Raw genomic sequence first — 25,206 nt, forward strand, 5'->3', positions numbered from 1 at the left:
CTGTACTCTATTGTCATTGCATGTAATCCTATAGGGCCGGTATGGGGCAGCACCTGTCAGCAGGGAGTGTTGGGCGGGAGGAGTAGGACGAAGGCTCTACGTCCTCCTGGTGGGGCTCCTCACTGGCAGATGAGTCAGTAGGATATAAGAGCAGTGACAACACACATGTGTGTGGGGAGGAATTCATTAGCATAACAACTAAATTGGGGAGAAAAGGGGAAAATAAAGGGAAAAAAGCTCCAAGCTCTCTGTTCCTACGTTAGTTGTTTATTTCGGTCCATTTAACAGAACATATATATATACTGTATAGGTACATACAATACATTACAGTTTAAGTCTACTAACAATGTTGTTAGTAGCCCAAAAAAGGGCAGGCTGAAGCTGAAGCTTATTTTGCCTACCCTATTTGAAAAGTAACAAAAGGTTCAAAACAAAACGAAATAAGTTTCAAACATTGCTTTAATGAAACTGAAAAGAATGGACAAATTAACAAATCTAAGCAAGAGACTGTCCAAGAACAGAGAGCAAAAGGAAATTAGATGAGTTTCACTAAATACAATTTGTTTCTATGCTTCACCATACTATGTGGCTTAATGACCGCAGAATATGGTAGAACCATATACTGCGGTCACAGAGTATGGTGAAGCATACTCTAGTTCTACACACAGATATACATATAATGCTTCACCATACTCTGTGGCTTATTAGCCCCAGAATATGGTTCTACTTCTACACACAGATATACATACACCAACATGTTGAGGATCCCAATTCCACCATAACGCTGAAAATAAACACAAAACTTGCGGGTCTACGTGTTACAAAAAAAGACCAAACTATCGATGATGTCACTGGTAGGCAGGTTTCTGAACTGTCCACAGCCGTCCTCTGAGACACAGAGTGAATAGACAGAAATGAGCATTATTTATATTGAGCATTAGTGAGGACTAATTATATGAAGATAGGTTGAAAATGGTAAAGTGTTCCTTTAACCCCTTAACTCTGTAATTTTTTTTGTTTTGTTCGCATCACGGCTCATTGTGAGCTTGTAGATCTGCTACTCTGATTATTTAGTTGCTTTTTAAATAATCGTTCATTAATAGTAAATAATCGAGGCAAACGTGATATTGATTTGATTTGTCATAAGGACCAGCACTAGATCATACATGTGTATGATATAATTTATCAACTCATTTGCCACAAACTGCAGCTAAAGCTCTTCCTCCTCTGTATGTATAGTCCTCATGTGTCTTTTTAGATTACTCGATTGACAAAAGCTTTTGCTACAAATGTCACAAGAAAGGGGCTTTTCTCCTGTATGAGTTCTCATGTGTACTTTTAGCTGATCGTTGTCACGAATGCCTTTGCTACAAACTGTACAAGTCAATGGCTTTTCTCCTGTATGAGTCATCATGTGTTTTTTCAGATCACCCTTTTGGGAAAAGCCGTGGTCACAAACTGTACAAGTAAATGGCCGTTCCCCCGTATGACTCCTCATGTGTATTTTTAGATTGCTCTGGCCAATAAAGCCGTGGCCACAAACTGTACAAATAAAGGGTTTTTCCCCTGTATGAGTCTTCATGTGTGGTTTTAGATGACACAATTGACTAAAGCTTTTGTTACAGACTTCACAAGTAAAGGGCTTTTCCCCTGTATGAGTCCGCATGTGCATTTTTAGATCATATTTTTGAATACAACCGCGGCCACAAACTGTACAAGTAAATGGCTTTTCGCCTGTATGGGTCTTCCAGTGTGTTTTTAGATTCCACAAGTGTATGAAGCCTTTATTACACACTTCACAAGCAAAGGGCCTTTCCTCTGTGTGAGTCTTCATGTGCTTGTTCAAATTTCCCTTGCGACTATACGTTTTAAAACACACTGCACAACTTAACCTTTTCTTCCCTGTGTGAGTCTGCATGGAGTGAGTTTCCTGTGTTTTCATGTGTTCAGTTGAGGTGCTGGCTACAGGCTCTGTGTCTCTGTTTTCACCATCATCATCTTCACTTTCCCCTGCTGTCAGCATTGGCCTATCAAACTCTTCTGGTCTTTGAAGTAGCTCCTCCTGCTCCTCTTTAATGTGTGGAGGCTCTGGTTCCTCCTGGACCAGACTGGAGCTCCTCTCCTCTTCAGAGGAAACCTCCTCTTTACACACAGTGAGGTGCAGGGAGTCTAGGGAAAGATACAATGAAAGCAACCATGATTCCCCCCCCCCCCCCCTGTTGTGTGCTGCAGTTATCTGATAGATCAGCTTATTCGTCGTACGATGGTGCTGCACGTCGAAAAGTTTCAGACGTACAAGATCACAACGCGTCGCAACGCGTTGCGTTGAGAGCTTGTCTGTCTACTATTTTCGATGCGCGCACAGTCAGGCGGCGTAGCACAAATCGAGCTTTGCCCAGCTGCGTTTCTCTCCTCCTGATCAGCGCCGAGTACGGGTCTTCTTGGTTCGCTCGGGTGTTATGATTAACAGACCCGGTCCCGCGGTAATAGAATCTGAACCAACCCGTAAAATCATAATCAATAAATCCTGTCACCCATTACTTGATAAATAAGTTCATACCACAACCGTTGTATTAAAGCAATATTACATACAATAGCCATAGCTGAATGTATAGAGGGGTCGTCTGGGAAATAGAAGGTCCCAGGTTTGAATACCGGCCCGGCAAGGTGTCGGGTCCCTGAGCAAGACAATTAACCCCTAACTGCTGCTCCCTAACTGCTGCTCCCTCCCTGCACTCAGGTCTTGGGCACTTGGGCAGCAATCAGCTGCGTGAAGCTGAAAACAGAATTTTGCCTGCAGGATTCTAAATTATTATTGTAAACAGGGGTGTACATAACTGGTGCGCAGGTGCGCATGCGCACCCAAAATAAATAATGCGCGGCACATCAGACGACGCGAGGCGCTTTTGCGTACTACCAACAGCTGGGACAGGAATTTCCAAGCTTTTATTTTTTAGCAAAACTAAGAAATAAAAGCTTGGAGATCGAGGCTAGGAATTTACTTCCTGAAGCCACACTCACACAATCACGCTAAAGCATGCGTCGGCCCCATGTACATCCATTAGGCGCAGGGGGAGGGGACGCATGCTGCACATGATTGTACTGTGTGTTGCCTCGCATCGTGACACACAGACAGGGCCGGACTGGGACCAAAATTCAGCCCTGGCATTTTGGTTCGGACCGGCCCCCCACCCCCCGGGCCGTTTTGTCAACGGGGGGGGGGGGCGTTTCACTGTTTCAGCCCAGCCCTGCACATGAACTCTGCAGCCGCACTGAGGCCCCTGCTGGAAAGCATCTCAGCCCAAACATTAACGTAACTAATAATTGGGCCACGTGACCCTGAAATGACCGACTGGCCCACCGGGTACGCCAAATGGCCAGTCCGCCGCTGCACACAGATACGCTGCGCGACTCGCAGCACGCTGCACGCAGCTAGCAGCGGCTGTGTAATGGTGCAAAATATGCCGTGAACGTCCCAACCTGGCGGATAAAAGCGTGAAGAAAAGAAAAACGGCGAAAAACGATACAACATTGACTTTTTTTCTCGAGCACCAAGTAACAACTCCAGGTGCTCTTCTGAGAACTAGACCAAAAAAGTTATGTGCACCCCTGATTATTAAGGTGATGTTGTCTTTACCCAGTAGGAGGTGGTCATTGTTGCTGTCGCTCTCAGAGCTGGACGTGCTGTGGGGGCTTCGAGGCCTCTTCCTCTTCTTGGGAGGGGGCAACGGGGGCGGCTGTGGGGGGCCTATGGGACTGGGACTCACGCCCATCCCCACGTGGGCCAGGTCCCCGTTCTTGGGGGGGCGCCCAGGCCGCTTGGCTGGTCCCGACGTTTTAGTGTTTTTCTTGGAGAGGAGGACAGAGGTCCGACGCCCCACCCCAGGTGCCAACGCCGAAGACGACGTGCTCAGATCTGTAGTGAGAGATGGTGGAGCGACAATGTGAGAGCATCAAAGTAACATCACAGATCTGTAGTGAGAGATGGTGGAGAGCATCAAAGTAACATCATAGATCTGTAGTGAGATGGTGGAGCGACATAGTGAGAGCATCACAGTATCATCATAGCTTTCCTAACATAAACTGATCTGGAGAAGTGGGTATAGTCTAGAGCCTGAATTTTACTTTTAGGCATTTAGCAGACACTCTTAACCAAAGAATCATTTAACATAACTTCCTTTCCTTTACTGCAGATGCAATCATTTGAAAATGTGAACTTTGACCAGGCGTAAATCATGCCTCGTTTGGCCTATGGCCATGAAACTTGCTTACACATGTTCCTCTACTCACGAGGAACACTGTCTCTTTGACCATTAAGCTCTGCCCTTACATTTTCTGCCATTTTGAGTATTCTGAAAATCACTTAAATCCGTTCCTCTCCTGGGATCATTGAGGGCATGACTTAATTAAAAAAGGAAAAGAAAACAACTGTTGTGCACGAGCTCCTTTTGTCTCAGTTTTAATTCTGGGATTTCAGTATCTCAGAAGGTAGACTGTCTACCTATCAGTCAGAAGGTCCCCTATTCAAACCTCAGCTTATTCAGGCTTAATTTAAATTGCTGCACAGAAATCATGACTTGATTAATTAATGCATGTCCGCTTTTTGAAGACAACATGAAATGGCGTTTTGACAGTATTTACTTTAAATTTTGTGAATCATGTCCCAGTGAAACAGGTGCATGGTGCATGACAGAAGGCAAAACGTTATGGTTTTCAGCACACTTAAACAGGGTTGTAGCTGAATGCGTAGAGAGGACGCCTGGGATACAGATGGTCGCAAGTTTGGTTCCAGACCCGGCAAAACCAACACGCCAGATGAAAAGCTGTAGACTATTTAGAATACTAAAATTATTTCTGTTGTGTAGATGACGCAGGGAAATTGGCAAACTTTTGTCTTGATGACTGCATTTTTTACAAGAGTTTGAAATCTGCCATTACAAGCAACATATTAATAAGATGCATTTTAATATCTACAATCCCTCAGAACTCTACTCAACTGTTCCCAATTTAATTGCATGGTCTACCTTCTCTCAAGTTCAGTCTATTATGTTTCTATGGCTTATTATCATTTTTTACCTGAGCCAATGTTGCACCTGGTCTTCCTATGTAGTAATGTCAATGTTGACACATCAGCCTCCTCTTCCTGTTCAATCTGTGGAGGTTGTGTTTCCTCCTGGACCAGACTGGGGCTCCTCTTCTCCTCATGTTCAGAGTAAACCTCTTTACACACAGACAGGAGGAGGACAGAAGAGGTCAAATAAGCACCACAAGTCAAAGTGTAGTTCAGCTAGCAGCTAACTAACTTGCAGCTTAGCTACTTGTAGATCACCCATTCTTAAGAATTGGGACAATTCTTTTATTTTTATTTTTTTAAATTGTTCAATTATGCCAGGAAAATATATTTTATATGATCAAAATTGACTATTAAGCCATGTAATGGGCCAACCTCCCACACCCTTTTCTTTTATATGTCAACTCCATGAAATGGCATATCTGACAGAGTTGAGGGGGACTAAAGGGAACTAAAAACCTTTGTTTTTAACAAGGCATTTGCCTAGATGGACTCAGTGATGCCATGTGTTTTTTTCTTAACTGTGTATACCTGAACTTTGATCTGAATTTTATTCATTTCACTGTTTCATTATTATTATTTTAGTTTTAGTTTTAATATGTAGCACTTTGATATTTGGTACAAATACAACTATATATTATTATTACTACTACAAAACTTTGATATGATATCTTGCAAAATATCGATACCATTTTCGATACCACGGGGGTAAAACAAATTCTGAATATATATATATATACATTTGTTTTAATCAAAGGCTGTGAGTGTGTTGTTTACTGTATATTACAGATTGATTCTCATCTTGTCTCTGCTAATATAAGACAAATATCGCCTTTTTTTGTGAGGTATTGAATTGCAACAACACTGAGGGCATTAACATTTGATACATTTTGATCAAAGGCTGTGAATGTGTTGTTTACAGTATATTACAGATTGATTCTCATCTTATCTCTAGTAATATAAGAGACATATCACGTGTGTGTGTGCGTGCGTGCGTGCGTGCGTGTGTGTGTGTGTGTCCTACACCAGTGGTTCTCAAACTTGTTAATGTCAAGGACCGCCAAATTGACACTTATTAGCCCGTGGACCCCCATTTGAAAAGATATGCCAAGGGCCCCCATGAGAGAAGTTTTTAAGGTCCTCCAGTTTGACATGCATTAGGCTACGAACTGGCATTTCTATCTCTGGAACCCCAGTTTATATTGTAAAAATGTATAATGTAAAGAAAGTGAATTTAACTGATCATATCTCTTATTTATCTCTTATTTAGCTGGGGACCCCTGGGGGTTCCGGACCGCACTTTGAGAACCACTGTCCTACACGCTCTGTGTCTGTGCGTGTGAAACTCTGCTGCCTGATGATAGCTAACGGGGAAGCGTCCCTCGTTTCTATTCTAAATTGTAACTGGTGACATCCGTTCTATAGGCGTATATCCATAATGCAAACGAGTTACGCAAAGACCCGCCTGTCTCTGATTGGCCGCCAACAGCAGTGACAGCAATTTGTCACTTCATCAGGTCTCAGACACCGATACATTTTGCATTTAGTCATATCGATTTAATTTTTTTTAAGATTTTTGACAACACTAAAGTTGACATCTGACGGAGTCTGACGGAGTTGACAAAATATTGTGTTTTTAAACAAAGACGATATTAATAGTACACTTTCACACCTATGTTATCAATACACATGGTTAGTTCTTTTATGCTTTTAACAAAACAAAAAAAAGAAAATGTTTGGGAATCTTTATCTGAGACAAGGGTGTTTTCTGGAAGAGTGGAAGTAAAAAAAAAAGGGAACCAGACCAAAACATTGTGTAGATCGTATAAAATTCATCTAAATACATCCTTTAAGAATATATTTTCACCCAACATTTTTTTTAATTAGTGTGTTAATAAGTAATAATTTGAAAGGTTTTGGTAGGACACAATTTGTCCCAATTCTCAAGAATGGGTGAGCTATTAAAGGGATATTTCACTTTCAAAAAAACTTTGGGTCATTGTATCGTCTACTCAGGCTTATGTCAGCCCCCCAGACTGTTTTTAAGTTGCTTGATTCAGTATTTAGACATTTGATATTCATTTTATCAGACACGCCCCCTTCCTATACAAACCCATTATAACTTCAAACTCCATTTTTAACATGTTAGATTCATCAAAAACACCCGTCCTTGGTTCTGGTGAATCATCCTGCCCTCCTGATACGCGAGGGGGCCGTGTTTTTTCGAATACTTTTTTCATTTATTTTTAATATTTCTTTTGGAAAATGTAAAAAATGTAATACAACAAACAAAATTTATAAAATAAATGAAAAAAGTAATCGAAAAAACACGGCCCCCTCGCGTATTAGGAGGGCAGGGTGAGTCACCAGAACCAAGGACGGGTGTTTTTGATGAATCTAACATGTTAAAAATGGAGTTTGAAGTTATAATGGGTTTGTATAGGAAGGGGGCGTGTCTGATAAAATGAATATCAAATATCTAAATACTGAATCAAGCAACTTAAAAACGGTCTGGGGGGCTCACAAAAGGCTGAGTAGTCGATAAAATGACCGAAAGTTTTTTTGAAAGTGAAATATCCCTTTAAGCTTGTGTTGAACGTATGTAAACATGTGTTTGACATGAAGCATGAACCAACCTGCTCTGTGTAGTTTGATGTGTGGCTGTAGCATCACGTCCAGCAGTTTGTTTTGTGTCTCCAGCAGAGTTTCTAGTGTCTCCATCTCTCTCTGGAAGAGGTTGCACATGAACTCTGCAGCCGCACTGAGGCGCTCCAACACAAACACTCTGACATTAAGCTTCACACTACAAACATCAACACCACGCTGTTTTTCCAAAACACACAATATCTCCTCTCCCACCGACGTCATGTGTTCATTTATCTTCAGCCGTACAGACTCCATTTGACTCATTTTACCTCCTTTATGAGACATTTTCACCAAGCTCTCTGTTCATATTGTAATATACTTATATAATGTGTAAAGCTCTCTGAGTCTGTTCCTACTGTAATATACGTGTGTGTAAAGGCACGTAGATCAACAATTCCACCATTACGCTAACCACAGAGAGCGCATAACGGCTACTGAAAATAAACAACACGCATTTACTTCCGGGTCAAGGTATTTCAAGCATGCGCAGGAAAGAATCCAGGCACTGTTGCCGTTTGCCCTATGCGTTTGCCACCTGGTGGAGGAGGTGTGTAACTGAATAACACCCACACACACGCGTGCACACACGCGCACGCGCGTGTAATGGATATTTTTTTTGACCTATGGACTTCCATTTGTGGTTCCCAAACGTTTTAGCTCAAGACCCAAAAGAGAAAACAAAGCACTTCAAGGTCCACTTACCTTCTCAACCTTTCCAAATCCACTATAGGGCCTACTGTTATGTCCATTATACTGTCTATTTTTTTTGCCAGGCTAATACTGTTAGCTGGCTGAACATTGCTTTTTAATTTAACTCCAGGAACACACAGCCACCAAAAACAGACACAATTATGAATGATGTTTGGTGACCAATAAAAGTATAACATGTGAACTACCATTTCATTTGCTCTGTTAACCTGCTGAAATGCAATACATCGTATAATCTCCCTGAGTTATTAATGTAGGCCTATACAATTCTATATTTACTGAAACTATGAAGGCTTCAGAATGCAACAATATCGCTACTAAACTACAAACCTGTACTTATGAATACTAGCATTATTTATCCGTAGCACTGACCCCAGCGATTCGATTTTTTCCCCCTAGATAATTCAATATTCTTTTAAAGCGATGTTAACGAATCACATTATTGATCCAGAAATTTTGCCACATGACTACACAGGAAATATACTAAAGTATTTACATGACGAATACCAAAATAATGATCTTTTCCACCAACCTGAATGAGACTAGAACACAATCAGTGCCTGGTCCCTGTGCCCACAACAATTGTCTCTTGGTCCAGCCGCCTGGAGACTAAATGAGCTAAAACAATTTGATTTCAGTTTCATTTTGACGATAGCCCTACATTGCTAACCAAATATTAACATATTTTTGTTTTGTTATACCTGTAAGGGGTGGCTCTGGCATACATGTTCCAATAGGTTGGCTCAGAACAATCTGTACGTATACGTGTGTACTTTGGTTGCTACAACTCCCTGTCTGTGCACATTCTGATATAGATAATGAGTCATTATGAGAAGAGGTCATTGTAAATGTGCCATAAGTCCTGACGCTCATAACATGACAGTTGTGTTTCTGTGCCATGATATATTCATATAATAATTGACCTGAAGATCAGTGACAACAGAAACGACCTTCCCTCCATCCAAGACCTGTATGGTTGACCTTGAGTCAGTAAAGCTTGCAGAATCATAAAAGATCAAAGTCACACCCTCCCACGGACTGTCTCAGACTGTCTAAGTCAGAGCACCGTAAAATAATAATAATCCAAATACATTATTCTGATTTAGATTGTATTACAAAAATACAATAAAAATACAATAAAATGAATAATAATAAATCCTCTATGATTAACATGAGATGGCTAAGACATTTTGCTGTTAGGGCTGAACGTTGCTTACAAAAGTTTCTTTAAATTATTTTATTTGGTTAAATCCAGAAACACACAGCCACCAAGTACAGATACTGAGTATGAATGATGTTTGGTTACAGGTCAGCTACAGCTATCCTGTTCACCTGCTTAAATGCAACACATAATAACATCTCCCGGAAACACATATTATTCATGTAATACAATTCAACATTTACTGAGACTATGGAGGCTACAAAATCAGTGGCTTTTTACTCGGTCTTTCCACGAGAATTGTCTCTAAGTCCAGTTTTCAGTTTCATTTTGACATATTATGCATTAACAAATATGATAAGAGTTCTATGGCTTTTTTTTTTACCTTTATTTACCCAGGTTATGCATGCTGAGCAGTGAGCATGTGTGCTCTTTTTCAGCTGGTCCCTGCACTATCACCCAGACTCACACGCATGAATCATCATGGCATGATATCATGCATTACATAACGGGTGTCTCTAGCGTTCAATTTCTGATAGTTCTGCTCAGAGAAATCTTTATATGTGTGCACTTTGGTTGTGTGTCTGTCTGTGTACATTATGAGGTATAGATAACAAGCCTTATTGTATACCCTATGCCCTGAAGGTCGTAAGTAATGGGGCATGTCATGATATCACCAAGCAAGAATCACTATCAAAGTATGCTACTTTAACTCATTATCAATCACTTTTATTTTCAGCTTAGAGGAAGCCTTTCCAACCAAAGTGCTAAAATATCATAGAGCAGAGCAGACAATCTCTCAGCTGTAGGCTACAGATGTAAACCTCTAGTTTTTATCTTTGGTAGCCATGTGCACAAGTTGGTTGTGAGGGGCCTTCTTTTACCCTGCTGTATCTACATTACATTTGCACTGTAACTGTTGTGCTGCCTTTGGCGACTGAATTTCCTCAAGGGATCAATAAAGGCCTTATCTTATCTTTGCAATGTACGTTTAGGTCACATGATGCTAATGAACCTAATCTACCTAACACAGAGACACTGAGCCGTGATGGAAAGCCACACCAAACCCAAACCCACAGCAAAGGGGTTCAGTGAATGTGGACTTGAAGGTGTATAGGTGTGTAAGTTTGCCATTGGAGACTCTGAAGAAGGACAGAGAGCCAGCAGACCAGTCCAAATACACTCCTACTCTCTTGGAGGAGAAAATGAAAGGGAGGAGAGTTCTCTTCCCATTGTGACGGACAGTGTAACCTCTACCAATCTGAACACTGTCACATTCCAGAGCCCAGGACTTGTCATTTAGTCCAAATAGACAATCATCAGCCTTTCCTCTGCGATGGATTTCTCTGTATGTCACTGCTATAGAAACCAGTCCGCTCCACTCTACCTCCCAGTAACAGCATCCAGTCAGACCCTCTCTACATAGAACCTGTCGCCAGGAGTCAAATCTGTCTGGATGATCAGGATATGACTGATTCTCTTTAACATGTGTCACCTTTCTGTTGTTCTCAGACAGAACAAGTATTTTGTTTACTGTGTTTGGGTCCAGTGTGAGTTCACAGACATCTGATGGGAGAACAACATACAATACAGCACCATTTTAAAATCAAATAATAATAATAATAATAATAATAATAATAATAATAATAATAATAATAATAATAATAATAATAATGATAAAGACATCATTAATGATAGTAACTGGAAGAACTATTTACTATTTATTTAATAGTTTTGGGTCATGTCTAGGGTTGCCAACCGTCCTGTAAAATACGGAATCGTCCATTATTTGGAATAAAAAGACATGTCCCATATTGAACTGATTCGGGACACACTTTGCGTGTGTGCGTGCGTGGAGCTTGAAATGTACCAAAGTATTGGCTCCAAAATATACTTTGAGTACCAAAGTAAAAGTGCTCAGATTTTAAAAAAATAGCACATCTACAAGCTCATACCGCGTCACATTGTAGATCGCCTGTATGTGGTTACTGTATGTTTTGTATTAATAATAGAATATGCAAAGTAAGATGTAACTAAAGCTGTAATTGTAGGGGAGTAGAAGTAACAAAAATGGAAAGTAAAGTAAAAGTACCTCAAAGTTGTAGGCCTACTATGATTTGTAAGCGCTCTACATTATTATTATAGTATAGTACTTGAGTAAATGTATTTAGTTACTTTGCACCACTTTGACAGCCTAAGCATGAAAGCAGCCCCAGGTGCACTAATTGCTACAGTGCAGAAGGGCATGGGTTGATATTATAGGTCTTAACTCAAAATGAATCTGTGCGAACTCGGTGATGTAAAAGAAATATCTGTAGTGTAAAAATTGCGGCCGCAGTGACTTTACAAAAACATGGGTCATTCCTCCTGTGTCATTCTCTCTCTCCACTAGCAAAACCCAATGGAAATGCATTGGGTGCTTAAAGTTAAATATTTCGAAAACTGTAAAAAGTAAAAATCTCCAGCGTCCACAGTAAGGTGAATCGAGTTTCTAGGTGAAAGTATGAAGGAAAAGGGAGGGTCCAAAGTTTTATCACTTAAGTTTTAAAAGTTAAAAATCTAAAAAACGACAAAACATTTCTAAGTAAAACGTTCAGGCATGTGTGTCCACAGTAAGCTGAATTTTTTAAATTGTGAATGGAGTTTCTAGGTGAAAGTATGAAGGAGTTGGGATGCACCAAAATCTTTGTGCCAAAGTTTTGGGGAGAATAGTAAATAAATAGTGAGAACATCTATAGTGTGCTCGCTGCTGCTGCAGCAAGCCCACAATAATCAAGGGTGCACATAACTGGTGTGCAAGTGCGCATGCGTGGTGAAAAGAAATGTTGCGCGGCAAATCAAATGAAAAGAAGCGATCTTGCGTATCGCCACCAGTACCAACTATTTATTTATAGCGTCAGTTATTAGGAAACCAAACTGTCACGAAAAGCTGTCGTGATGCTGTTCAAAAGTAAATAAGAACCCATGTGGATTAAACGCAAGATTTTGGCCATATTTACGATGCGAAAACCACACTCCTGTGACCTAAACATGTACACACTTTAGAAGTGTGTTAAACTCTTTGAGCCTCCGCAGCTAGGTGAGTTGTAACTTAATTTCATCTCGCTCATGCTGGCTGAAGTAACGTCGTTGTGGTAAAGGAAAGACGTCCGCACAGAGCTATAGCTCCAATAAAACGCTTTCTGTGCAATTATCAGTTACACAACGGGCGTCTTTTCTCTATTTTCCTTGCTGTTATTTATTTTGTCTTGCACCATCGACTTCTGGATGTGCACGCATATCTCTTTGACACAGTAGCTTGCGTTCAGAACTGTAGTCTTACACACACGTTCAGTCTGCAGTCTAATGGATTTTTATCAATTAAAATAAGCAGTCTGCCGCCATAGTTCTCTCAACGGATTTATTGCTTTTAAATGTGCAAAACTTATTCATATGGCTCTGTTGCACTTAACTATGTAATTTGCTCTAAATCAGCACTGAAACACTTGCATTGTAGCTTTCTATTTGGTCACAAAGACCTATTTTTACATAAAACAAATTCTGCAACTTTTTAGGGTGCATACCAAGCAACATCACCAGGTGCTCCCCTGAGAACTAGACCAAAAAAGTTACGTGCACCCCTGGTAATAATGCAGTAATGCAGGTGAAAGGCCTGTTGTGTTTGTATTGTGTCTTATAGGTATAACTGTGCCAAAATGTATAGAGCTCCAAGCATTTTGTAGGTTTTGCCCCAGAAGGTGTCCGTTATTTTAATTTCTGGGAGTTGGCAACCCTAGTCACGTTTTTAAATTGACATCATTGTCCATGTTGGACTATGATTATTATCATTAATTAGATAATATCACATGCTTATGTATGACCATCTAAATAGCTTAATGTGACCTGCTTTGATTTCAGGAATAAAACAGAATACACACTTACACTTCCTTAAACCTGATTTCAGCCTGTACACTCCTCCACATCCATGGTCGACACTGGGAGAGGAGGAGAGACAACGTCAGGCCTGCATATTCTCTTTGATAATACTAACAATGATTATGATTTATACTGTTACAGTTTAAACATTAAACAATACTATATAAGTTCATAGCATGATTTCTCTACTCTAAATGTACTGGGACATATTGGCACTGAGTGGCCGCAAGTCTCTCTTTACCGGAGAGTCTCCAGTCTGCAGTGTGGGTCGTTCCGTCCATCAGAGAGCAGCGTCAATCCTGACAGACAGTCTGACAACCTACACACACACACACACACACACACACACACACACACACACACACACACACACACACACACACACATGGATCATAAAATTAGTTTGTAATCATTCTTTTCTTAAAATTATAGGACATTGCATTCATGATATGGTGTATCCCTCAGGTTTAAGTAATTTGGTGAAGATTGTAAAAACAAATAAAAACAAATAATGTTTTTCAGGGTAAATTTAAAGTCTATTTAAGCTAATATACGTACAAATATTCAGCTGTTGAAATAGTTCAGGGATACTGACCTTAGAACCTCCAGTCTACAGTGTGGACTCCCCAGTCCAACAGAATACAGTTTCTGCGGATTATTGTGACTCAGATCCATGTATCTCAGACTTGAGGAGTTGGAGCAGACAACTGATGATAACTCCTCAATGCATGTCTTTGAGAGTTTACAACCTCTCAGCCTGAAGAAATATTATGATAATATCAATGGAATGTTAGAATTTCTTTCCTGTTAAAGAAAGATGACATACAATTTATCCATTCACCTAGAGAACTCTATTGGGGACTTTGGCATATGGCAGCAGCCTCAGAAGATCCTCCTCTGAAGCTGCCTAAAATGTATCACCACATTACAGATACTTTAGGGCAAACTTTTATGGATCATTACTATACAACAATAAAAACAGATACAGATTGCTATTACGAGCACCATTCGGTAAATGAGATCATTCATCGGTGTTCCTTATGTCAAGGAAAGTATGAGTAAGCACAGAGTTGTTATTATTCAAATAATTATGAAAATTTCACAGCGTAACTAGTGTGTAGTTATTCTGAAGATGTATTGTTAATGCAAACGTTGTATTTAGTGTAAAATCCTATAAGATTTTGGAACAATCCTATTGGATTTATCTTTATAGGATAATACTCCTATAAGAAAAAATCCAATAAGATTTGTTCCAAAATGTTACAGAATTTTTAATTTGATTTTTTCTATTGAAATCCTATTGGATTTTTGACAAGGGATCACTTTGATACCTGTCAGAGAGGGGAGGGGGGGGAGTGTGTGTACACACACAGATCAGAAAAGTTACCTAGTTTCCCTTTAAATTGTCTTTGTTTTTCCTGTAAATATTAGCAATTGACGACAGATCAATCAGAATATCCTAAATTAATTGAGTTAATTGAGGTAAACGCCAAGTCTTTAAGCCAGGTAAATGTTCACTAGGTGAATGAATACGTTCAGGAATACTGACCTGAGTGTCTCCAGACAGCAGTTTGTACTCCTCAGTCCACAAATGAGCTGCATTACTCCTGCATCCTGCAGATCATTGTCGCTCAAGTCTAGTTCTCTCAAACTAGAGGTGTCGGAGCTGAGAACTAATGCTAACATTTTACAGCATCTCCCTGAGAGGTTACAATCACTCAGCCTGAAGAAACATTGGTGATACAATCAATATGTTAGAATGTTCTATTAATCTTTCCTGTAAAATAAATAATATTGTATTCAATATATACAGTAAATTAACTTAAAAAATGTTTACATGTTAATTAAATTATTGGTAAGTGCTGTTTACATTAGTTTAGGTTTGACCAAGGTCCTTGACTTTCTTGAATGAGCTGAAGTAGTTTAAGAATAATTATTGTGGTTTTAAGGCACTTAATGAATCAAAAAAGGGAAAAAATACAAAAGGGGGGCACTGTAATATGAAGCTGTTCATATACCAGTTGAAACTGTATTGTCTTTGTACTTCCTGTTGATGTTTGTTTGTCAAGTTGTCCTGTTGACAACTTGACAAACCAATCAGAATATGCTGGATGAATTGAGTAAATGTAAAAAGGTAAACTCCATGTCTCTAAGCCAGATGTATAGGTTCACCAGGTTAACAGAATCAGGAATACTGACCCAAGTGTCTCCAGCCTACAGTGCGGACTCCGCAGTCCATCAATGAGCAGCTCCAATCCTGAATCCTGCAGATCATTTCTACTCATGTCTATGTGTCTCAGACTGGAAGAATTTGAGCTTAGAACTGATGACAACTCCTTACAGCAGGTTTCTGAGAGGTTACAGCCACTCAGTCTGAAGAAACATTTGTGGTAAAATCAATGGATTTGTATTAACATTTTTTCTGAAAGATCATAATATATGAGATACATTATATTCAGTTAACAGTCAACCTACATAGCTTTATTAGAGGCTTTGGCCACTGGCAGCAGCCTCAGAAAAGCTTCCTCGGAGGCAGAGTATTTCCTCAGGTCAAACACTCCCAGCTCCTCATCCCCTGAGGATAGCAATATGAAGACCAGGGCTGACCACTGAGTAGGAGAAAGTGTGTCTGTCAGGAGACTTCCTGAGTTTAGGTAGTGTTGGATCTCTGTCTGTAGAGAGTAATCATTCAGCTCATTCAGACAGTGGAACAGATTGATGCTTCTCTCTGCAGAGGGATTCTCCCTGATCTTCTTCTTGATGTACTCAACTATTTCCTGACTAATCCGTGTCATACTTTCTGTCTGTTCCAACAATCTCTGTAAGATCATTTGATTGGTCTCCAAAGAAAGGCCCAGCAGGAAACGGAGGAACAAGTCCAGGTGTCCATTTGGACTCTCTAAAGCCTTGTCTACAGCACGCTGGTAGAAGTAAACATTTGATTCTGCAAAAAATGGTTTGGATAGTATGTTGTTGAATGAGTGAAAGACATAAAGAGCAGCCAGAAACTCTTGAACACTCAGATGGACAAAGCTGTACACCTTGTCCTCATGCAACCCACACTCTTCTCTAAAGATCTGTGTGAACACTCCTGAGTAAACAGATGCATCTCTGATATCAATGCCACCCTCTGTCAGGTCTGCTTCATAGAAGATGAGGTTGCCTTCCTCCAGCTGCTCAAATGCCAGTTTCCCTAGCGACAAAATGGCCTGACTATTCTCTGGATTCTTGTCAGAATGTGTCTGAGTTGTGTCAGTATACTTGACATGCTTTTGTTTTGACTGAACTATCATGAAGTGGATGTACATCTCAGTCAGGGATTTTGGCAGTGCTCCTTTTCCCTCTGTTGTCAACATGTCTTCCAGAACCTCAGCAGTGATCCAACAGAAGACTGGGATGTGGCACATGGTGTCGAGGCTTTGTGATGTCTTGATGTGTGAGGTGATTATGCTGGCCTTGTTCTCATTACTGAATCTCTTGATGAAGTACTGTTCCTTCTGGGGGTCAGTGAACCCTCTCACATGTGTCACCCTGTTAATGTACTCAGAAGGGATCTGATTGGATGCTGCAGGTCGTGTGGTTATCCAGATGCGAGCAGAGGGAAGGAGATTTCCCATGATGAGGTTTGTCAGAAGCACGTCCAGTGAGGTTCGCTTTGTGACATCAGTCCAGATCCAAACGTCATCAAAGTATAGAGGAGACCTCCATTCATCTAAACCATCCAGGATGAACACAACTTGGGACTTGTAGTTGCAGATATCTGCTTCCTTGGTTTCGCCAAAATAGTGATGAAGAAGTTCCACCAAGCTGTAATTGTTCTTATTCAGCAAATTCAGCTTGCGGAAAGTGAATGGAAACACAACGTGGATATTGTGGTTGGCCTTGTCTTCTGCCCAGTCCAAAGTGTATTTCTGAGTTAGGACTGTTTTACCAATGCCAGCCACTCCCATCGTCATCACTGTCCTGATATCTTCATCTTGTCCAGGTAAAGGTTCAAAGATGTCTTCAAGTTTGATTGGCGTTTCTGGTTTGGCTGGTTTCCTGGATGCTCTTTCAATATGTTTGTACTCATGTTCATTATGGATCTCTCTAATCGCTCCATCTGTGATGTAGAGCTCTGTGAATATCTTATTCAGAGGTGTTGGGTTTCTTTGTTTTGTTATCCACTCCAACAAACACTCAAACTTCTTCTTCAGATTAGACTTGAGTTGCAGTTGATACACAGCAGGAAGAGTTTCTAAATTACAAAAAAAAAACAGAGGACATCAATGAGTGCATATTATGGATCATGGGTCTACTCCTGTAGCCATCCATGGCCACTGCCCATCAGTATTTCCAGTATTGCTACAGCAACTCTGAGTGTTATTACTTTTTTAAAGACCAGAGTAATCTGTAATAATAAAACACATTTTACACAATTAATTAAATAAAAAGATAAAACATAATAAAGAACACAAAGAGACAAAAACTAATTTGAATAATGAGATACACGATGTACACTATTCAGAGACTATAATACTGTTGCACATTACTTTGCGTGAATGAAGGTGTGAAATTCCTTATTTTAAGTTTCCACAGAAGTAGAAGAAAGAAAAAAAGTTCTTCCCTCTAATAAAGGTTGGTCATTCTAATGTGATTTCATGGTTAATGATTTTTAATAAACCAGGGGAACAACATCGTAACACTAATCAGACTATTTAGAAAAACTGATTTTACTGTGATCAGCTGGTGCAGTGGAAAACAGGAAGTGGATTGTTTTTAGCGGGTTGTGTGCACTGTTGTAGTAGACAGTTCAAATTTTTCTCACATTGGCTCCCAGGTCAATATTCAAATCCACTTGTTGAAATATATTTACAAGTATCAGCAGGTACTAGTGCTTAGCAAGTGTGCTTCTTGCCTTCTCCACAGGTTGATTGCAGTGGAGCAATCCAGATGTTTGTTTGTATTTGCTCTGGAAATGTATGTCCAGCCGTATAATAAACTGATAGACATGACCGTGCTCAAGGCCCAGTCACAGCCAAAGTTTTGCTTCAGTTTGGCCAAAGAAAGATGAAAATGAGCACACAAGCAACTTGTCAGCTCTCCCAAAATGTGACACAATAGGTGAGTCAATATATACCACACCATTGGGTTTACCATACAAAGAAAAACAAGATCAGGGTAGTCTTTGACTGCACTGCAAGGTTCCAAGGAACATCACTGAACGATCAGCTGCTTCAGGGACCTGATCTCATTAACACCCTCATTGGCGTCCTGACAAGGTTCAGAGAGGAGCCTGTCACTATGATGGCCGACATAGAAGCGATGTTCTCAGGTCAGGGTTCCAGAGAAAGATGCTGATCAATTACGTTTTCTACGGTGGCCGGATGGTGACCTGAGTCAACCCGTAGAAGACTACAGAATGACTGTGCACCTGTTAGGAGCCACATCGTCTCCCAGTTGTGCATCATATGCCCTAAGAAGAACAGCTGGAGACAGAAGGAGCGAATCAACACCAGAAGTGGTGGACACAGTCCTCAAAAACTTCTATGTTGATGACTGCTTGAAGTCTGTGTCCTTAGAAGGTCATGCTGTTGCCCTGGCAAGGGACCTCAGTGCCTTGTGTAACAGTGAAGTTTTCCGCCTGACAAAGTGGATCAGCAACAGCAGAGTTGTCTTGTCATCTATCCCAGAAGAAGATAGAAAATGTAGACATGAGCCATAACCAGCTTCCAATGGAGAGAGCTCGTAGTATCCAGTGGTGCACTGAATCAGATATGTTCCAGTTCAAGATGCAGCCACAAGATAAGCCACAAGGCGAGGGATTGTCTCCGTGGTCAAACCCCTCCCTTTTCTGGCCCCCTTTGTACTGCCTGCGAAGCTTTTACTAAGAGATATGTGTGGAGAGAAAAAAGGCTGGGATGAAGAAATCCAGGGGGAGAAGGCAAAAAGATGGATGAAGTGGTTATCCGACCTTGAGCAACTCTCAGGCTTTCGCTGGGAAAGATGCCTCAAGTCTGTAGGGTTTGGATCTACAAAGATTACATTTTTACAATTGACAATTTAGGCATTTAGCAGACGCTCTTAATCCAAAGCGACTTGCAGTAAGCAAGGACAACAAAAGATAATACATCATATGCATAGAAATAGTAATTTAATAATAACGTAACCAGTGGCGTAGCGCAAAATCACAGGGCCCCGATGCAAGGACGGGTCCATATCATTGTTCCGACGGCGCATTATTCCGACGGTTACTAACCCTAACCCTAACCGGACGCGGAAGCCACGTAGTCGGAGTAATGGGATGTCGGACTTATGGGCAGTCCCCCGCAAGGACGGGGGGGGGGGGGATTTCGCAAAAGGCAATGGAGATGGTGCTGGGTATGGTGCGGTAAATGGGCCCCCTGCGGTGCGTCGCTTGCTACCCCTCCGCTACGCCACTGAAAGTAACACATAAGTTATCCAATAATCTTATAATAACTAATACATACGTAAACCAATAACCTATCATCAGCCTGTACATTGAAACTGTACACACTATAGGATGCCAGGTCAACAATGACCTGGCATCTTGTGACAAATGCAAATTATATTTATTATATTTATCTGCTTGATCTAGGGGTGTTATTATATCTGTTTGATATGTAACATCTGATGTACTTATGCACGTTATTATATCTGATTGATATGTGACATGTTGGACACTCTGAGAGATATGAACATTTCCTATTCACGTGAGGGGTAATGGGTCTGATTCAGTGGGTGATTGAATGATTTGTGCCACTTTGCTAATAGAGGGTGTGACACGGGGGGAGGGGAGATCAAACAAACCGTGTACCAGCGAGGACGGGTGTAAAGCGGAGGCCTCCGAGGCGCCAGTTATACAGTTTAAAGCAACCAAGTTTAAACTTAATATAGTAAACTGCAGCCACCAACAAAGATCATTCGAGCCCAGCGGACCTGCCGTTGCTGCCGTGCCGTGGGACTCGAGCGCTGCGGTTCTGGGATCGACACGCTGGTCGGGATTGGAGTCATGAGGAGCCGAGGCCGGTGAGACCAAACCGAGCGTCATATTTCTTTGTGGATTACGAATCATAGGGGTACCCCGAAACTTAGTTATTGTTTACACCGCTGCGCGCGGAAGATACTTTTCATTTGGATTATTGAACACGGAAGCGCGATAAGGAAGAGGACCGTCACGGGGACTATTTATTATTTAATTAAATAGCGTTTGTGCCGTAGCGGACTTCTGAATTACTTGCGTGTGCGTGGTTGTTTATTGTTTATATTTGAACTGTGATCCGCGGGGTTACAAAAGACAGTGGGGTTTGTTTGGGTTGGGGAAGAGCGTGTAAAGTGATTATTGTTTGTTTTTGATTTATTTGTTTGTTTGCTTGTTTATTTATTTTATTAGGGAAAGAGATACAGGGACAGAAACCTAGTATAAACCGGAGGTGTATTATTTGTCCACCATTTGAGTTATTTATTTTGGGGTTTAATATATAAAGTATTTTAAGCTCAAAACCTGCCGATCCTGTTGTATTTCCTTTAGTTAATAATTGTCCCTTGAATGTAAAAGGGCGATTGTTACAATCTGTCTACATAACGTGCTATATAAGTTACATTTTAGCCTTTGCATAAGCCTGCAAGGTCGTCAAGGCTAGGGCAAGTCCTACGGGCTGAGGTGGAGTCTTCAGATTACGGCAGAAGATTGGGAGTGAGTCTGCAGTTCTAATTGCAATGGGGAGTTCATTCCATAGTTTGCAGCCAGAAGGGAGAAGAGTCTGGGACGTGTGGAGCGTTGTCCCAGGTGTTTTAGCAAAGGTTCTGACAGCTTCCCTGTGTTAGCTGATCTGAGAGAGCGGGAGGGGTTGTAGGGTTGGATCAGGCGTTTGAAGATATGGAGGTGCCATACCTTTGGTTGCTTTGTAGGCCAACATTAGTGTTTTGTACTATGTACGGGCAGTAACTGGGAGCCAATGGAGGGAGCGGAGAAGGGGGGAGACATCGTGCTGCGGCATTCTGGATCATTTGGAGAGGCTTAAGTGCACATGCCGGGAGGCCAGTAAGAAGAGAGTTACAATAGTAACTAGGGACCAAACATTCCCTCATTAAGATGAATGTAAATGTCGACGACACAATCATCTCTAGCAAACAAGAGATTACCTATTTGGGATGTATTCTTGACAAATACCTGACAGGTGAAAGCATGGCTACAAAGGTGGTCAAAAGAGTAAACCAGAGAACCAGATTTATGGGCAAAGTTTTCTCTTTTGTCAACAAGAATGCCCGCAGGACCCTCTCAGGGGCCCATATTCAGCCTTTTTTTAACTATGCTTGCACCTCTTGGTACTCCAACACCTCAATGTCACTGAAGACAAAGCTTCAAACCTCCCAAAACAAACCGACTCGACTACTCCTCGGACTGGGGCCCATGACCCACCTCTTTCCCACTAATTTTGCCAGCCTAGGCTGGCTCAGGGTAGAAGACAGGGTTAAACAACAAAAAATGGGATTGGTCTTCAAAATTGTAAATGCTAATTTGCCCGAAATGCCCCCCATACCCACATATCTGTCGAAATACCTCCAAAAAGTTAGTGACACCCACAGTCACTAACTAGAGGGAGCGTTAACACCAATCTGGTACCACCCACCATAAAACAAACATGGGCACATTCTCCTTCTACAGCACTGCCACCCAGGTTTGGAATAGTTGGAATAGAAATGCAGTTCGCTGGGCTCATTTAAAACAGCCCTAAAAACTCACCTTTCTGAAGGACAAAAGAGGAGGTAGTACCATTTTCCTGTTAGACAGATGACCCCCCCCCCCCAACCCCTCCTGTCTTCTGGACAGATAGTACCACTGTACTGAAGTACATCGAGAATGATACGGCTCGCTTCAAGTCTTTTGTCTCCAACCGAATCTCGATCATCCGTGAGGCTACTACACCCGCCCAGTGGAGGTATAAGTAAACACCTCAGTTAACCCAGCAGATCAAGCTTCAAGAGGCTTGAAAGCCAAAACATTGTGCCAGACAAAAGTGATTGGCCAGACAGACCAGATCAGTCAAGTCATGTTCAGGAAGATGACATTGAGATCAAAAGGTCAGCTGTAGTCAGTCTTCTTACCACAGATGAGAACACTGCTACATTAAGTAAGCTAATTGATCACTACTCAAGCTGGCATCAGCTGAAGAAAGCAGTGGCATGGTTTCTCCGGCTAGGGGAATTGCTGCTGCACCTAAGTGGCATAAGGAAAGAGCTACAAGCTACCATCAGTCACTCTGAAAATGACCATGTAAAGCAAGTGACGTACAGATGGAGAAACATAGAACAATGTTGGGAAAGAAGCCGGTCACAATTTAAGATCTGAAACATAGCTGAAAAATACCTAATTCTCTTCAACCTTTGCATTCATACCCAGAGGAAATCAAAGCTTTGCAAAGAAGCCTAATGTCAAGAAAAGTAGCCCACTTTACAAGTTGGACCCGATTCTGCAGGATGGAGTGTTGTGAGTAGGTGGACGGTTGAGTAAGTCTGCTATGCCAGAAGAGGCCATGGCACCCCGCCATCCTTTCAAAGCACCAGAGAGTTGCTACTCTCATCCTTCGACACATCCATCAGGAGGTTGGGCATTGTGGTAGGAATCACATGCTCGCAAAGTTGCGGCAGAAGTATTGGATTCCTAAAGCTAACTCTGCAGTGAGAAGAATTGTCTCAGAATGCACAGTGTGCAGATGATTGAATGCAAAAGTTGGAGAGCGTTTGCTGCCTGACAAACCCCCCTTCACGAAAGTAGGGGTGGATTACTACTTACTTTATAATCAGAGCAGTTCTTATGGAAGTAGCCCACTCTCTGGATACCGATTTGTGTATGAATCGCTTCATCAACAGAAGAGGACAGGTGGCTTTAATTTGTTCAGATAATGGTAAAAATGTTGGCGGAGTGGAGAGGGAGCTGTGTGAAGCTATTAAGGAGCTGGACCAGTCCAAGATACAGGATGTGATGATGAAGAAGGGAAACAGGTGGTCATTCAATCCACCAGCTGCTTCCCACCATGGAGGGGTATGGGAAAGGCAGATCCGAACGGTAAGGAAGATTCTAAGATCAGTGCTGAAGCAGTAGACCATGGACGATGTTGTTATTGAAGACACAACCAAATGTGCCTCCAGGTGTTTTCAAGAGAGAAGATCTGTACGCGAGACGGAGATGGAGACAAATTCAGTACCTTTCTGATCTGTTCTGGTCAAGATGGACCCATGAGTGAGAAATGGTCGGCAGTAAGAAGGAATTTACAACCTGTAGACATCATTTTGATTGTGGATGACTCCGCTCCTAGGAATTCATGGATGATGGGAAGAATACTTAAGACCACGCCAAATTCCAGGGGAGCTGTGCGTCGTGTCAGTATGCAGACTAAAACCAGCACCCTTGAGAGACCAATTACGAAGCTCTGTCTGTTACAAGAGGCAGTGTGAAGAGTTGCATGCGCGCGCTCGCGCATGCACATGCTCTTGCATGCGCATGCTCATGCACGCGACGTCATTAAAATACCGTTCCCCTGGGGAAAAAATCACCATTAATCATCGACGGAGGAGTGTCTCGCAGTGAAATAGGTGATCCACCACCTGTGCTAGTACCCGAAAGTTCACGTTGGTCACCGATCACGCGCTTCTGAAGTGGATGGCCACCAACAAAGACCGCAATGACCGAGTCACTCGATCTACAAGACTACCACTTCAAGGTGGAGCATCGGCCCGGAAAGGCAATCCTGCATGCCGATGTGATGTCCCGCCTCTACGAGGAAGAGGTTTCTGAAGCTCCCGACCCAAGCGGCGAGCTTAGGGGAGGGATATGTGCAGTTTCGCTGGGCCGCTATACAGGTGAGCACCTCAGCATATTAGGTTAGATGCTTGATAAGTCACCCATTTAAAGGGTCTACACCATGAAAATCACTTTTTTCTTGGTTTTTTGTATTTTTTGGGGTCCCCAGTGTCTCTTGTACCCCAAAAAATTTTTTTTTTAAATTCAGTCATTCCTTCTCATTTCATGGATTTCCAGAATGGGCGTGTCTGAACAGGCGATCTCAGAATGGAAATGTTTCTGATGTCACAAACATTAATGATGGCAAACCCAATGTTAAATGAAAAGTGCCTAAGTGCTAAGTGGGGGTCTACGAACAAATACTTTGGGCTCGGATTTTGGCTCCGCCCCCCGGAAGTGGGTGAAACAGGCACCTCAAACACTTGGTGGAATTGTTCAAAAATGTTCAAAGTGTTTTTTTTTCGATTTTGTATTTTTCTTAGATGCTTAGATGCTTTTTTTAAAAATTTTATAAGCTTAAAGCTTTAACAGTCATTCAGATATCTCGACATCTGGCTCTATTAAAGCGGCACTATATGTAAATATATTAATACATTATAACTTATACCATTGGGGTGGTTGTATTTTGTCTCCCTGCTCTTCTATTGAGAGATTTAGAATGTGTCTCTGATGGTCAATATTACATTTACGCCATTGAGCTACGTATTAGCTCAATGGTGAAAATGGCGGGGTAGAAGAGGAAAGTTGCAGCTTTAAGACCTACAGTAGGCTATAAGATGTATATAATTTTCATTTTGCACCTGATGCCGACGTCTCCCAGCCCAGGGCGCACGGCAGGTACAGTCACAAATTCTAAAATTCTAAAATGTAAAATGTATTGCAATCATAACATGCACCTTGGTG

General features: G+C 41.5%; 2 protein-coding genes across 2 annotated transcripts in view; both read right to left on the reverse strand.

Moving 5' to 3' along the window:
- Positions 1–495: 495 nt before the first annotated feature.
- Positions 496–8,080, reverse strand: LOC308097433 (peregrin-like; the record flags this gene model as incomplete). Its single annotated transcript, XM_080445192.1, has 4 exons — positions 7,708–8,080; positions 5,077–5,220; positions 3,537–3,916; positions 496–507 (listed from the first exon to the last, which is right to left on the reverse strand). Exons 1-4 carry the CDS (start codon positions 8,000–8,002, stop codon positions 496–498), a joined length of 831 nt encoding a protein of 276 aa, XP_080301318.1. The 5' UTR covers positions 8,003–8,080.
- A 1,458-nt stretch (positions 8,081–9,538) lies between these two features.
- Positions 9,539–25,206, reverse strand: part of LOC308097637 (NACHT, LRR and PYD domains-containing protein 3-like) — a 34,800-nt gene continuing 19,132 nt past the window's right edge. The window contains exons 12-18 of the mRNA XM_080445557.1: positions 15,975–17,736; positions 15,699–15,872; positions 15,049–15,222; positions 14,095–14,256; positions 13,741–13,818; positions 13,506–13,558; positions 9,539–11,150 (exon numbers count right to left, since the gene is read on the reverse strand). Of these exons, the coding sequence (XP_080301683.1) occupies positions 10,609–11,150; positions 13,506–13,558; positions 13,741–13,818; positions 14,095–14,256; positions 15,049–15,222; positions 15,699–15,872; positions 15,975–17,736 (2,945 nt within the window). The 3' untranslated portion in view covers positions 9,539–10,608. The remainder of the gene's footprint in view (positions 11,151–13,505; positions 13,559–13,740; positions 13,819–14,094; positions 14,257–15,048; positions 15,223–15,698; positions 15,873–15,974; positions 17,737–25,206) is intronic.

Source organism: Gymnoscopelus braueri (genome assembly GCF_963280865.1).
Source record: "Gymnoscopelus braueri genome assembly, chromosome: 12".
Taxonomy (NCBI): domain Eukaryota; kingdom Metazoa; phylum Chordata; class Actinopteri; order Myctophiformes; family Myctophidae; genus Gymnoscopelus; species Gymnoscopelus braueri.